Here is a 13,165-nt window from a genome sequence, read left to right as displayed (position 1 = left end):
TGATTTCTTCTTCCTCATGCTCTACAGATTTTGTTTTTAATATACTGGACATGTTTTCTAAACATAATTGTATACATATCATTTACTGCACTCTGTCACACTGCTTTTAAAGGAAGATAGCATGTAAAGATGTTGATTAGAGCCTTAAAAGAAATTTGATAGCAGAAAATCTCTGTGTAAAGGTAGTTTAAGCACTAATGCAGTTTGAAATTTAGATACTCTCAAAGTATTATAAAACACTGAAAACATTTTTATTTTAGAAAAGGAATACAAATGGACTACACATTAGAACTAATATATACATGTAAGACAAGTATATAGCAAATTTTCTAGTTAATATAATTACTAATAATATTTAGGTTTAAAGCTATCATATTTTATAGGTGTTATTTCTATCTGTTAACCTATATACTATGCTACTTTTTCCACTTTGCCTCCGTTGGGGCAATTATTTTTTATTATCCCTTTTTCTTTCTTTTAGTTTAGAAGTTATGCTCTCTTTTCCTGTTCTTTTAGTGGTTGTTTGAGTCCTATGTTAATATCTCTATATGGTAATAAAAGTATTTAGATCACCCTAAGAATTCATTGTGATCACATCTTTTAAATCTCAAGCCCTCACTATTGCCTGCTTGAGTTCAACTCAGTACTTGTTTTTCTTCATGCTATGTGCGCTGATTGTTAAACCCTCCTGAGACACTCTTTTCTCTGTAAAGCGAGACATGGAATGGTTTAGTTTAAGAACCACATAGTTTGGAGTCAGAATTTGGACTAGATTCTTCTGTCTCTTACCAACAGTGTGGTTTTGTTATTTACCAGTTCGAGCTTTAGTGTCCCTGACTGAAAAACAGGCTCTTATCAGGTGGATAGGATGACTGTGTCTCACCTAACGCAGTATCTGGTATAGAGCTGGCACTCACCTCAGGTGAGGCAACATGCAGCTGTGGAAATGAGCAGATCAAGTATTACCAGAACTACAGGGACATACAAATGATAGCAAGTAGTCTGCTCAGCACTTAATAAAATGTTACACACCAGACAGGACGCATGCTCAGTAATGAGATTCACAAATGAACAAGCCGTCGCCCCTGTGCTTATGATGCCCACACACTAGTAAATACCCTCACTGTCAGACGGGGTGAATTATTTATAATTTGAACTGTTATTTCAAAAATGAAGCTGTAGATTTTAATAAGCACAATATTAGGTGTCACCAGACAGAACGTATATGCATAATGAAAAGATACAAAAGTTACTTATTGTTTTATTTTCATTCCTTATAAGACAGTAATAAATTTAATAAAGAAAATAAATATTTTAAACTTTTGTTAAATATTTAAAAATATTTTCTTCATGTGCCTCCTTTGTTAAAACCAAAGGCAAAGACTCACCAAAGTTATAAGCCAAATAGTGTGCTGTACCTCTGGACATATCCTCTTTGGTAACTAGTTGATAACCACACATTATGGTAACTGTACATAATGAAATATCCCATCTTCACATGTCTACTATGCTTTTGGTCCTCAACTTCATATGGGAGAATAGGTACTGTCCTAAGGAAGGGTTTCCCAGATTGTGGTAGTGCTAAACAACCCGCCTGCCAACGCAGGAGACCTAAGAGACAGGGATTCCAACCCTGGGAAGATCCCCTGGAAGAAGAAATGGCAACACACTCCAGTATTCTTGCCTGGAAAATCCCATGGACAGAGGAGCCTGGGTGGGCTACAGTCCACTGGGTTGGAAAGAGTCAGACATGGCTGAAGTGACTTAGCACGTCCTAAGCAAATTGTATAGTATGTGATGCCTCCTGCTGGAGAATAATCGACAAATGGCATAAAACAGAATTAATGACGGACTATTCATTTTAAATATTTAAATGCTTCCAATTTTTAGAACAATTAAAAAGTGAACACCAGCTTGCAGCAGTATATTTTTATTCTGGGCCCTTGACAGGATATGTTGACAATCTGTCCAAATGTTTTAGAGAGAAAATAAAAATCACTGGCCTATAATTTAAGCCAGTTTAAGATAAGAAGTATGAAGCATGCCACATTTGTCTGTTTTCACCTGAGATAAAGAACTTCCTTATTACGTTACTACATAAACCGAGATGTATTTAATCACATTGTGTGTGTGTGTGTGTGTGTGTGTGTCTGTGCGTGTGGTGTGTGCGTGCACGCACACGCTCAGTCATGTCCAACTCTTTGTGACCCCCATGGACTGTAGCCTGCCAGGCTCCTCTGTCTATGAGATTTCCGAGGCAGGAATACTGGAGTGGGTTGCCATTTCCTTCTCTAGAGGATCATCCCAACTCAGGGATCAAACTGGCATCTCTTGTGTCTCCTGCAATGGCAAGCAGATTCTCTACCATTGTATGACCTGGGAAGCCCACTATGTTTAATCATATTAAGCAGCAATTATTAGAATGCTTTCCTGTGACCTAAGGGGTCTTTGTGTTTCAGCTAATATATCAATACATAGAAATCCTCAGCCAGAGGCAGGAGGATGACTCATGGTTATTTAACTTTTTTCTAACATAATGGAAGCAAAAGTTAATTTTCCCTATCAGGGATTTGAACACAATTATAAAATTATAATTTGTTATATACAATTTTATAAATTATAATAAAGTGTTATAAATTGCCAGGTTACACTTAAGCATTTACTTAATGAATGGAGTTACTGAAACTTACAGCTACTTTTTATCACAGTTGCAAATTAAGTTCACATCTCAGTTCATTGGGTAGAATTAAAAATCGTTATGTAGAATTAAAAGTTCTGTAGAATTAAAAATCTGTAATAATAGTACAGATTACAGCACACATCCTTTAAATTTTGAGTTTGTTCTCTTTAATATTTTTAAATTGAAGTAGAGTTACTTTGCAGTACTGAGTTAGTTTCAAGTGTACAGCAAAGTGACTCAGTTATGCATATGTACATTCTTCATAGCATACATCTTCATTCTTTAACAGAATAAATATCTGAGAATTTAACTGAGAATCAAGCATTTTATCGGCTCCAAGAGAAAGAAAAATAGGAAAAGATTTCAAATACTTTCACAGACAAATCTACCAGAAACTCTCAGAGTTCTAATGCATGACAATAGGGCTGATAGAGGCTTAAAAAAATCTATAGCACGTTGCTAAGTCATACACAGCCGCTAAAAGAAAATATAGTTACAAGAACACATTGTTCAGGTTAAGAACAATTTCAAACTATTAAATAAAATTATTTTAATGGAACTATATTCCTAAAAACATATACCTAAAACCAATGTCTTAATGGGAAGCTTTAAAATGATCTAGAATTTCTTGCTATTTAAAGAAATGCAACAGGGAAAATGATAACTAGACTTCTAATACTTCATAAAATTCCATTTATTCATGTACTAGCATTATACCAACTACTGTAGTTCAGATGAAATTGCTATGAATCACTGAGTCCTAAAGGAACGAGGGACAGTTAAAAGGCTGTTAACTAATTTTCCATTTATAATGGTTCTAATGAAAAAGAACTCTATCTACTACAATTTACCTGTAGTAAGAATTCTCCTTCCTGCAAGTTCAGGCCTTCTCTGAATTTGCTTCTACAGTTGTCCTGGATTCCATTTCTGTCAGCTGGGGAGGACTTTAATGCAACTAGGGAAAAAAGAGGGAAAAACAAGGATACAGTAGTTAGTTTTTAAAATAAGTGATTTCAAAGAGCTCTAAGAAAAAAAAAACAAAAACCTATGTACACCGAAAAAAGAATTTGAAAAACTGGTATCTACTGGTACTGCAACGACTAAGTAAATAGTCCTTTGCCAACGGGTGGTTTCTAATGTCAGCTGACACTCTTAAAGACAATTTTTGATGAGTTCAGTATATGATTTTTGGCATATTACTTAAGAAGTTTCAAGTAAACTGTTTCCCAGGTGGCACGACTGGTAAAGAACCCTTCCTGCCAATGCAGAAGACCCAGGTTTGACCCCTGGGTGGGGAAGATGCCCTGGAGAAGGAAATGGCAACCCACTCCAGTATTCTTGGCAAAGCCCATGGACAGAGGAGCCTGGTGGGCGATAGTCCCTGGGGTCACAAAGAGTCGGACACAACTGAGCACACATAATTATTATTCAAAGAACTGTATGGCACTGCTATAACACTCCTCTGGTTCTCATCTATTTAGAATAATAAGGTTCCTCACAACCTAATCTATAAAAAAAAAATTAATCTCTCTATATAATCATCTAACTTCTGTGAACTAGGGGTGGAAAGAGAAAGAATCGATCAAACCCCTTATTAAAGAGATATATGTCCATTAAAGTTAGGGTCCTCTAGTTTTAGGGTAAAAAAACCTGTTAGTATTGTTATTAACTTCATATGAAACTTATAAATCAACTCATGGAGAATTAACATCTTTATGATGTTGAATCAGTCTGTCCAAGAACATGTATGTTTCTTCATTTGTTCAAGTCTCTATTTTTTGTCCCACTAGAATGCTTTAAAGTTGTCCACAAAAAAAGATTTGCACATGTATTTTTATGTCTGTTCCTAGGTATTACACCTTGTAACGTGGCTTCTCTTTCATTAAGTGAAGTGGTATCACTCAGTTGTGTCTGACTCTTTGCAATCCCATGGACTGTAGCCTACCAGGCACTTCCGTCCATGGGATTTTCAGGCAAGAGTACTAGCTAACTGCTTGTGGACTGCTTATGTGAAGGAGAGGCGGATGGGATGGGATGGTGAGATGCTTACAGTAGGAGATACCATGCTCTCAAGCAGCATGTATCACCACCTTCCCATCTGTCTCCTGAGTGTGTATGTGTGTGTACTCATTTAGTCTGGGAGATAGCACAGCTGAACAAAAATAATAACAGCCACCATTTACTTATTCAGTGTTTTCCTGAGCACTGTCGAATGTTCTCTCAGTTAAAACATGTGGGCATTGGTATCACAGAGAACTGAGTTCAAATCTCAGCTCTGCCATTTCCTAAATGTGGGAACTTTTTGAGCCTGTCTCCTGGTATGTAAAATGGTAATTGAGACAACAAAAAATTACCCTGCAGGAGCTGTTGTTAAAAAATAATTCAAATATATGTGAAATTTCCAGCACAGAGGAACTCAGTATTACTTCAGTAAATGGTAGCTTTACTTATTAGCAGTACTTCCCAGAGCTTATGGATTTCTCTTTTCTAAAGTATGGACTTTTAGACACTATTATAATACCTTTCTATTTTACTGATCTTTTTGTAACCTGTGATATTTGAATAAGAGAAGCCATTAAGCAAAACAAACCTTGACAATCTTTTTAAGGTCTCTTACTTCATTAAATTTTTATGTGCTAAGTATAATTGGGCTCAGTGATAAACCAGAGATTTATTAATAACAAAATTTCCTCTCAGTTTGAGAAAAGTGTTCCATATAAAACATTTTCATGTTTGAAGTCTATTTTCTGGTAAATCACCAATGTATGTGTCACATTTCAACATTATGCCAAGTTCTGGCCTTTGCAACTTTTAAAACATGTCTCTAAAGAAGAGGCCAAAACACTGGCCTCTGAATATAACAATTCCAAAAGGCCACAGAACAGATTTCCTTAGGCCAAAAAACAGTTTGAGGTAAACTAACTGATCTAATAGTTCGCCAAGACCAAAGGAAAAGGTTCAATATCTTCTCACTGAAAGGTAGAGGACGGAAAGGTTCTTCTCCCCTTTATATCCTATTTCTCCCCTTTATATCCTGTAAGTTCTCTTGTTTGCTTTCTAGCGGCTGCACTTGCTGGAATCCATTGAAGCCTCACAATGTCAGGGTTAACTACACTCTCCTACTTTTCCAAAAGCTCCAGCCTGAAGGAGAGGAGCACTGACAGGCAAGAATACCGGAGTGGGTTGCCATTCCCTTCTCCAGGGGATCTTCCTGACCCAGGAATCGAACCCAGGTTTCCCACACTGCAGACAGATTCTTTATGGTCTGAGCTGCCAGGGAAGCCCAATATATATACCACCATGTGTAAAATAGCTAGCTTCTGGAAGCTGCCGTACAGCACGTGGAGCTCATCAGTGGCTCTGGGATGACCGAGAGGGGTGGGATGGGGGTGAGGTGGGAGGGAGCTCAAAAGGGAGGCTGTGTATCTATACTTATGGCTGATTCCCTTTGTTGTAAAATAGAAACTAGCACAACATTGTAAAACAATTATACTCCAATAATACAATACAATAAAAGGCAAAAAAGTTATACCAAATATTGGTAAGATTTGTTCTTAAGGAAACAAAATCCAAACCCTGATATTATGAAAGAAGCAAAGTCATCCTAAAAATAGATATGAATAGTGTCAAATTTAAATGTCTAAATTAAATCAGGAATCTTTTAAAATTAACTTTCAATCAAAACAATCTATGTCAGTTTCCACTAGTATTACTGGACCGCTGAGAAGCTGAATAAGAAATGAAAGAGGACATTCATCTCAGTAACTTGTTTCTGGTCTTGTATGGGAGATATCAGCCAATGTAATTAGACATTAGACAGACTCTGCCTTTAAGCAGGGCATAGAAGCTATGGAAATAAAGAACTAGAAAAGAATGCCAAAAATATTAAGTACCAGCATGGAATTTAATTAAAATATTAGAGAAACTTGAAAGAGACAAAGTATAAACTCTTTCTAAACAACAATACTTACAGTTCTAACTGTTGGAGGGACAATACTTAATAGGTATAACTACTGCTTAAGTAGGAAAAGTGACGAGTGCATTTTGGAGAAGGATCACTAGGGTTCTTCCAAAGACAAGCAAACAAGTACTTCTGTTGCTCTCATCTTTAAGGCTAATAATCACTTAAGAATTTAAGTAAATATTGTGCAAAGATCAGTCCAGGAAGGGTACACTCCCTTCCCATTCTCACCTAAAAAAATACTAATATGACTTTTTAGAAAACTCAGATCCTAGAGACTTGCCCCAAATTATATAATTTTTGCCCTTCCATGATTCTGTCCTCTATTTCTTGATTTCATACCTACCACCTCTGCCTTCTACGAGATGTATTAATTAATAATACTCACTTTCACATGCACATTTCTTGCCTTGATTAGAAAGCAACAGAAGAGTAAGAAGCAGATGTGGGGAGGTGACCTTCCTACCACCGGAGTGCCCTTCAATAATTTCCTTAGTAATAATGTGTGATACTCAGAGCTCACACTCTATGCCAAGCCATTTCCAGGTATTACATCTTACTTAATCTTCACAAGAGTTATAAGAGACTGGCCTTATTGTCCTTTCAGTAGATTAGGAAACTAAGACTTAAGGAGGTTAAGAAACTTTCCCAAGGTTATACCTTGAAATGGTAAAGCCTAGATAAGAACCCAGAGAGCTAGACCCCAATAGCATGAGCTATTACCAGCCACCTACCAGACTTCTCCCCCATGCTAACCATCTGTGATCTTTCCTTTCCTCATCTTTAAATCAGGACAGTGATACCTCTGGAGACAAATTCTTATGAGGGCTAAAATAGCATGCGGAGTACTTGGGTAATGCCTGAATCTATAACTGACAGTCAAGTATAGAGAGAACAGGCTGTACACTGAGTTTATACACCCTCAAACCATGATGGCAGCTGACACTAAAAGTTACACACCAGGGATAACTGAGTGTTTTCTCATCTCTAACCAGGGAGCATTAATGAGTGTCTGACAGGACTGCTATGATGACTATAAACATAAATTTGAAGGTATTTCAAACTTATAAGTTGTTATAAAAACTACATGCATAATCAGATGGAGAAGACATGTTAATCATCACACCCCTGGAATTAAATACATGGTAGTTTACAGAAACAAAATATACTATCTGAAAACAAGTCATGAGTCAATTCTGCTACTGGGAAATCTCTGCCCTACTGCACAGACCTTGTTAAAACCCTTCCCTCATCTGTAGGAACAGCCATCTTCCAAAGTCTGCTGTAAGGCTCTGACTTTGAGCATTCAGTGGGATATTAAGGTTATAGACCATCACAATATTTCAACTATTTCCTCTTTGAGAGATCAGTGAAACAGCTGTATAAGAATTTAATTGATAACAGAATTTAGAGTATAAATATGTCACAGCATTATCAAATTATAAGATTCTAATTATTACCAACTGATTCAAGCCTTTTTCCCCAAATTCAAGTCTTATTCCCACATACACTTAACTGTATCCATGTTTCTTAACATGGCACTTTCTTTCCTTACATGGCAAAGCTGAGAGTTCCATTTCTCCCTACAAGCCAAATATTTCCTCTTCATAAACATGCTCTGAATTGTTAAGAGAGAAATTCACAGGGAACAAATATTGGCATGTAGTAAACTATACTTTGTATTTTGTTACTATTGTTGGCATTTAAACAGAAGGATGTCATGATAAATGCCTTGCCAGGAAAAAGCATAAGTCTTTTTAATCTCTGTTGATATAAATTCAATTTCTTTTACAATAATATTTATCACCCCCTTTATTACCTCTGGCAGGAAAAGTTTAAGTTCTATTCCCACATTCATATAAGCATGTAAGAGAGCAAAACTACCACCAAAAATTAAAAAGGGCTAAATAAAGCAGTATTTATTGAATATAAGGACTTCCCTGGTGGCTCAGAGGTTAAAGCGTCTGTCTCCAATGCAGGAGACCTGGGTTCGATCCCTGGGTCGGGAAGATCCCCTGGAGAAGGAAATGGTAACCCACTCCAATATTCTTGCCTGGAGAATCCCATGAATGGAGAAGCCTGGCAGGCTACAGTCCATGGGGTTGCAAAGAGTCGGACACAACTGAGCGACTTCACTATACTATACTATACTATTGAATATAAAAAATACTATATTACTTAATACTACATACCCCAATTGAGTATCAATGAGTATTTACATATAATTTCCAATTACATATAAGTGTACCTAAAGGGAGTTTCTTCTAGATCCTTTGAGGTAATAAGATATTTCGTTTCAGTAACATGAAGTTTGCTTTTTGGTAAAGGAAGTATTGCCCTTTTGTGAGAAAGAAGAAACTGAAGTTTAAAAAAAAACTGAGATGACCCAGAGGGATGGTACGGGGAGGGAGGAGGGAGGGGGGGTCAGGATGGGGAACACGTGTATACCTGTGGCGGATTCATGTTGATGTATGGCAAAATCAATACAATATTGTAAAGTAATTAACCTCCAATTAAAATAAATAAATTTATATTAAACAAAAACAAACAAAAACCCATGTTGCATTCTAGGAGAATATATACATACTATATTTTCCTAAGTCTCTAGGAGACAAAGATGTATATAGTTCAGTGCTTTCTGATGATAGTCACAGATTATTTTTTCTACCTGGAAGTTTCTACTCACCAAGGCAGAATAAAAGTAAATCTGGTTTTTAAAAATCCAAATGTTAGTTTATAATGAGTGAATGTAGGCTAAAGTGATAAAAAAAAACCAACCCGTCATTCTAAAGTTGAAAAAGTCCTTAAAGTTAGATCAAGTGGAAACTATCTAACTTACTCTCCATCAAGTGGAAACTAACTTTGAATGATATTACTCAAAATTTTTCAGTTTTACATTTTAGTTACGTGCAACTCTACTGTAACTACATGTTAGGCCTCTGAATTAATGAAACCAACTAGAGCAATTAGTTTACCTTTTCAGTGGGAACTGAGCTGCATTTGACTTTCCATGTAAACAGTGAAATTAAAACTGCATTCTAAGTAGGAGAATTTAATCAACCACAGCAGTGATTCTCAAACTTTCTCAGACATCAGAATCATCTGGAAGACTATTAAAACACATTGTGGGACCCCGGCCTCTAGAATTCTGATTCTGCAGGCCTAGTATGGGGCCCCTCAGTCTGCTTCATTAACAAGTTCCCAAGAGATGCTGAAGAGAAGGTACCACTGCTCCGAGTGACTCAGAAAATCAAGATTGAGGAAGTAACTCACAATGTTCTGCATCTCATTCCCTCAAATCCTCTAAAATTATCATTCATCTGCTTAAAGAGTTCATTATTAACATGAATGTCTTCAGGAAGGAATTCTCCTCTCAATTTTATAAAGATGAAAGTAGAACCACAAAACTGACGACTGAAACACAGGGCAGTAACAAAGAATTCTATACGTCCAGCTGACCCGTGAACAACATGGGGCTTGATCTGGGCAGGTCCACATATACGTGGGTTTTTTCCCCAGTAAATAACACAGCACTACATGATCCATGACGGGCTGAATCCACGGATGCAGAGCTTTGGCTAGAGAGGAACCATGGGTGTGGAGAGTTGACTATAAAGTTTCATGCCTATTTTTGACTAATCTTCATGTTGTGCAAGGGTCAACTGTAATAAATTTTAATTTCAGAATCTGGTTCACAAAGATCTTACTATTTAGGATAAATCCACTACAAACTTACAACATCAGGCAGGCAAGCATTCGTACTGTTCATGCTGAGAATAAGAAAGCTGTGGAACAGTGAGGATACAGGTCTAATCTAAAGCCACAGGGTTAGGTAACTGAACCACCTCCAAGTCCCCTTCCTGCTGGTGTTCTCCTTACACAACAATCTCCCTCTACTGGGCCAGGACAAGCAGAGGGGAGCTACCTCTGTGACACAGAGCCTAGACACTATCAACAGTCCAGTGGACAACAGTATATTCTGTAAAACCGACCATAAAAGCACTTTCACACCATGCGGGCAAACTTAAGGCTGAATGCAGTGAAAGTGGCTTGGTCATGTCCAACTCTTTGCAACCCTATGGACTGCAACCTGCCAGGCTCTTCTGTCCCCGGGATTCTCCAAGCAAAAATACTGGAGTGGGTAGCCATTCTCTTCTCCTGGGGATCTTCCAGACCCAGGGTCTGAACCCAGGTTCCCCCCCTTTGCAAGCAGATTCTTTACCATCTGAGCTACCAGGGAAGCCCAATTTAAGGCTAAAAGAATTCAATACAGACAACTTTAGGTTCCAGTTGGTCCAATTTTACTGTCTCACCTCTCAGCCTCCCACTGTGGGCACCTGGATGGCTTAATGTTTTCTATGGACAACCAAGAACCAGAAACTACTTCTTCTAGTATTATTACTTTTCTGTGGACTTAAATTTCATTTTAGTTTGTACTTTCAGGTGTAATTTTCTCCTTGACCCTCTAAGAACCTGAAACACCAAATGAGGTCATCTTTGAGCAAGCATCACCATAATGACGTTTGCTGAAACTATCACAATTTCATGTTACACATACACGCACACATGTGCTTTCCTCTCTCTCTGCCCATTCCTAAAACGTTTTATGTTTGGTATTTTCCTCTTATTCTATAGGCTTTCCCCAAGAATATTTTTTTCATTTTCATGGTTTAAAATACTATTCTAATGACACTATGATGACTCCCAAATTTAAATCTCCAGCTATGGGCAAATAAATGAATTTGACCAACAGATTAAAAATGATTGATCACCCCATGCACCTCTGGTCAATTAATCTATGACAAAGGGGGCAAGACTACACAATGGTGGAAAGACAGTGTCTTCAACAAATGGTGCTGGGAAAGCAGGACAGCTACCTGTAAAAAAATGAAATCAGATCATTCTTTAATACCATACACAAAAAATAAGCTCAAAATGGATTAAAGACTTAAGTGAGAGACTGGATATTATACAACTATAAAAACATAGGCAGAACACTCTGTGACATAAGTCATAGCAAGATATTTTTGATCTGCCTCCTAGAATGATGGAAATAAAACCAAAAATAAATGGGGCCAAATTAAACTCAAACACTTTTGCACAACAAAGGAAACCACAAACAAAATGAAAAGACAATCCACAGATTGGGAGCAAATATTTACAAATGATGTGACTGACAAGGGATTAGTCTCCAAAATGTACAAACAGCACGTGAAGCTTAATACCATCAAAAATAATCCAATCAAAAAATGGGCAGAAGACTTAAATAGATATTTCTCCAAAGAAGACATAAAGATAGCCAAGAGGCACATGAAAAGATATTCAGCATCACTAATACTGAAATGCAAATGAGGTATCATCTCACACCAGTCAAAATGGACACATGGCACCCTAATGTTCATTGCAGCACTGTTTCCAAGAGCAACCTAAATGTCATCAACAGAGGAATGGATAAAGATGTGTGTGTGTGTGTATATATATTGTGTGTGTGTATATACATATATATATACACACACACATATGCAATGGAATATTACTCAGCCATTAAAAAGAATGAAACAATGCTGTTTGCAATACCATGGATGGACCCAGAGATTCTCATACTGACTGAAGTAAGTCAGACAGGGAAAGGGAAATATATGATATCCATTATATGTGGAATCTAAAACGAAGTGATACAAATTAACTTATTTACAAAAATAGAAACAGACTCTCAGACTTAAGAGATAGAACTTATGGTTACGGGGGCAGGGGGACAGTTAGGGAGTCTGGGATTGGTATGTACACACTGCTATACTTAAAGTGGATAACCAGCAAGGCCCTACTGTATAGCACAGGGAACTCTGCTCAATGTTATGTGGCAGCCTAGATGGGAGAGGAATTTGAGCAAGGATGGAACATGTGTATGTATCACTGAGCCCCTTCACTGTTCACCTGAAACTATCACAACACTGTTAATCAACTATACTCCAATATAAAATAAAAAGTTTTAGAAAGGATACCACACACAAAAAAATCAGAAAGTCAAAAAGCCATAAGAGCATTAAAAAATAATACATACATATATAATTACTGAATAAAAATGATTAGTGGTAGTGTTACTGTGTCTCATTACAGACCCTCAAGGGATTAATTTTACATTATATGTGAAAATAGTTTCTAAAACACTATAACAGGGCAGATGTATATTTCCATTAACCAACAGTGAAGTCTCACAAAAAGTCTCACAAAGTCTCTCAAACTAAAATTTAACTAAAGACATTTACAACCTGTACTGGGGGCGGCGGGGGCGAGGGGGGCGGTAAGAGAAAACTACAAAAGTTGGGCTGGCTTTAATATTTCCCCAGTGGTAATCTTCCTTTAAAGAGACAGCTAAGCCCATAAATGTATAACCAACTGGAACTGCTCATGGCCAAGCAAGTAAGGATCAAGGATCCTAGAGTCATATAACACTAGGAAATGATCAAAGAGAAAACACATTAAAGCAGTAAATTTAAAAGAGACAAGAAAGAAGCAAAACATAT

At 37.1% G+C, this 13,165-nt stretch overlaps 1 protein-coding gene across 1 annotated transcript in view; it reads right to left on the bottom strand.

The window, feature by feature from the left end:
* The window catches only part of AHR (aryl hydrocarbon receptor), a 46,810-nt gene that overhangs the window by 14,817 nt on the left and 18,828 nt on the right, over positions 1 to 13,165 (bottom strand). Inside the window, exon 3 of the mRNA XM_052639036.1 lies at positions 3,532 to 3,635. Coding sequence (XP_052494996.1) covers positions 3,532 to 3,635 — 104 coding nt within the window. The remainder of the gene's footprint in view (positions 1 to 3,531; positions 3,636 to 13,165) is intronic.

The sequence above is a fragment of the Budorcas taxicolor genome, chromosome 4 (genome assembly GCF_023091745.1).
Source record: "Budorcas taxicolor isolate Tak-1 chromosome 4, Takin1.1, whole genome shotgun sequence".
NCBI classification, from domain to species: Eukaryota; Metazoa; Chordata; class Mammalia; order Artiodactyla; family Bovidae; genus Budorcas; species Budorcas taxicolor.
This window is presented reverse-complemented; position numbering and strand designations above follow the sequence as displayed.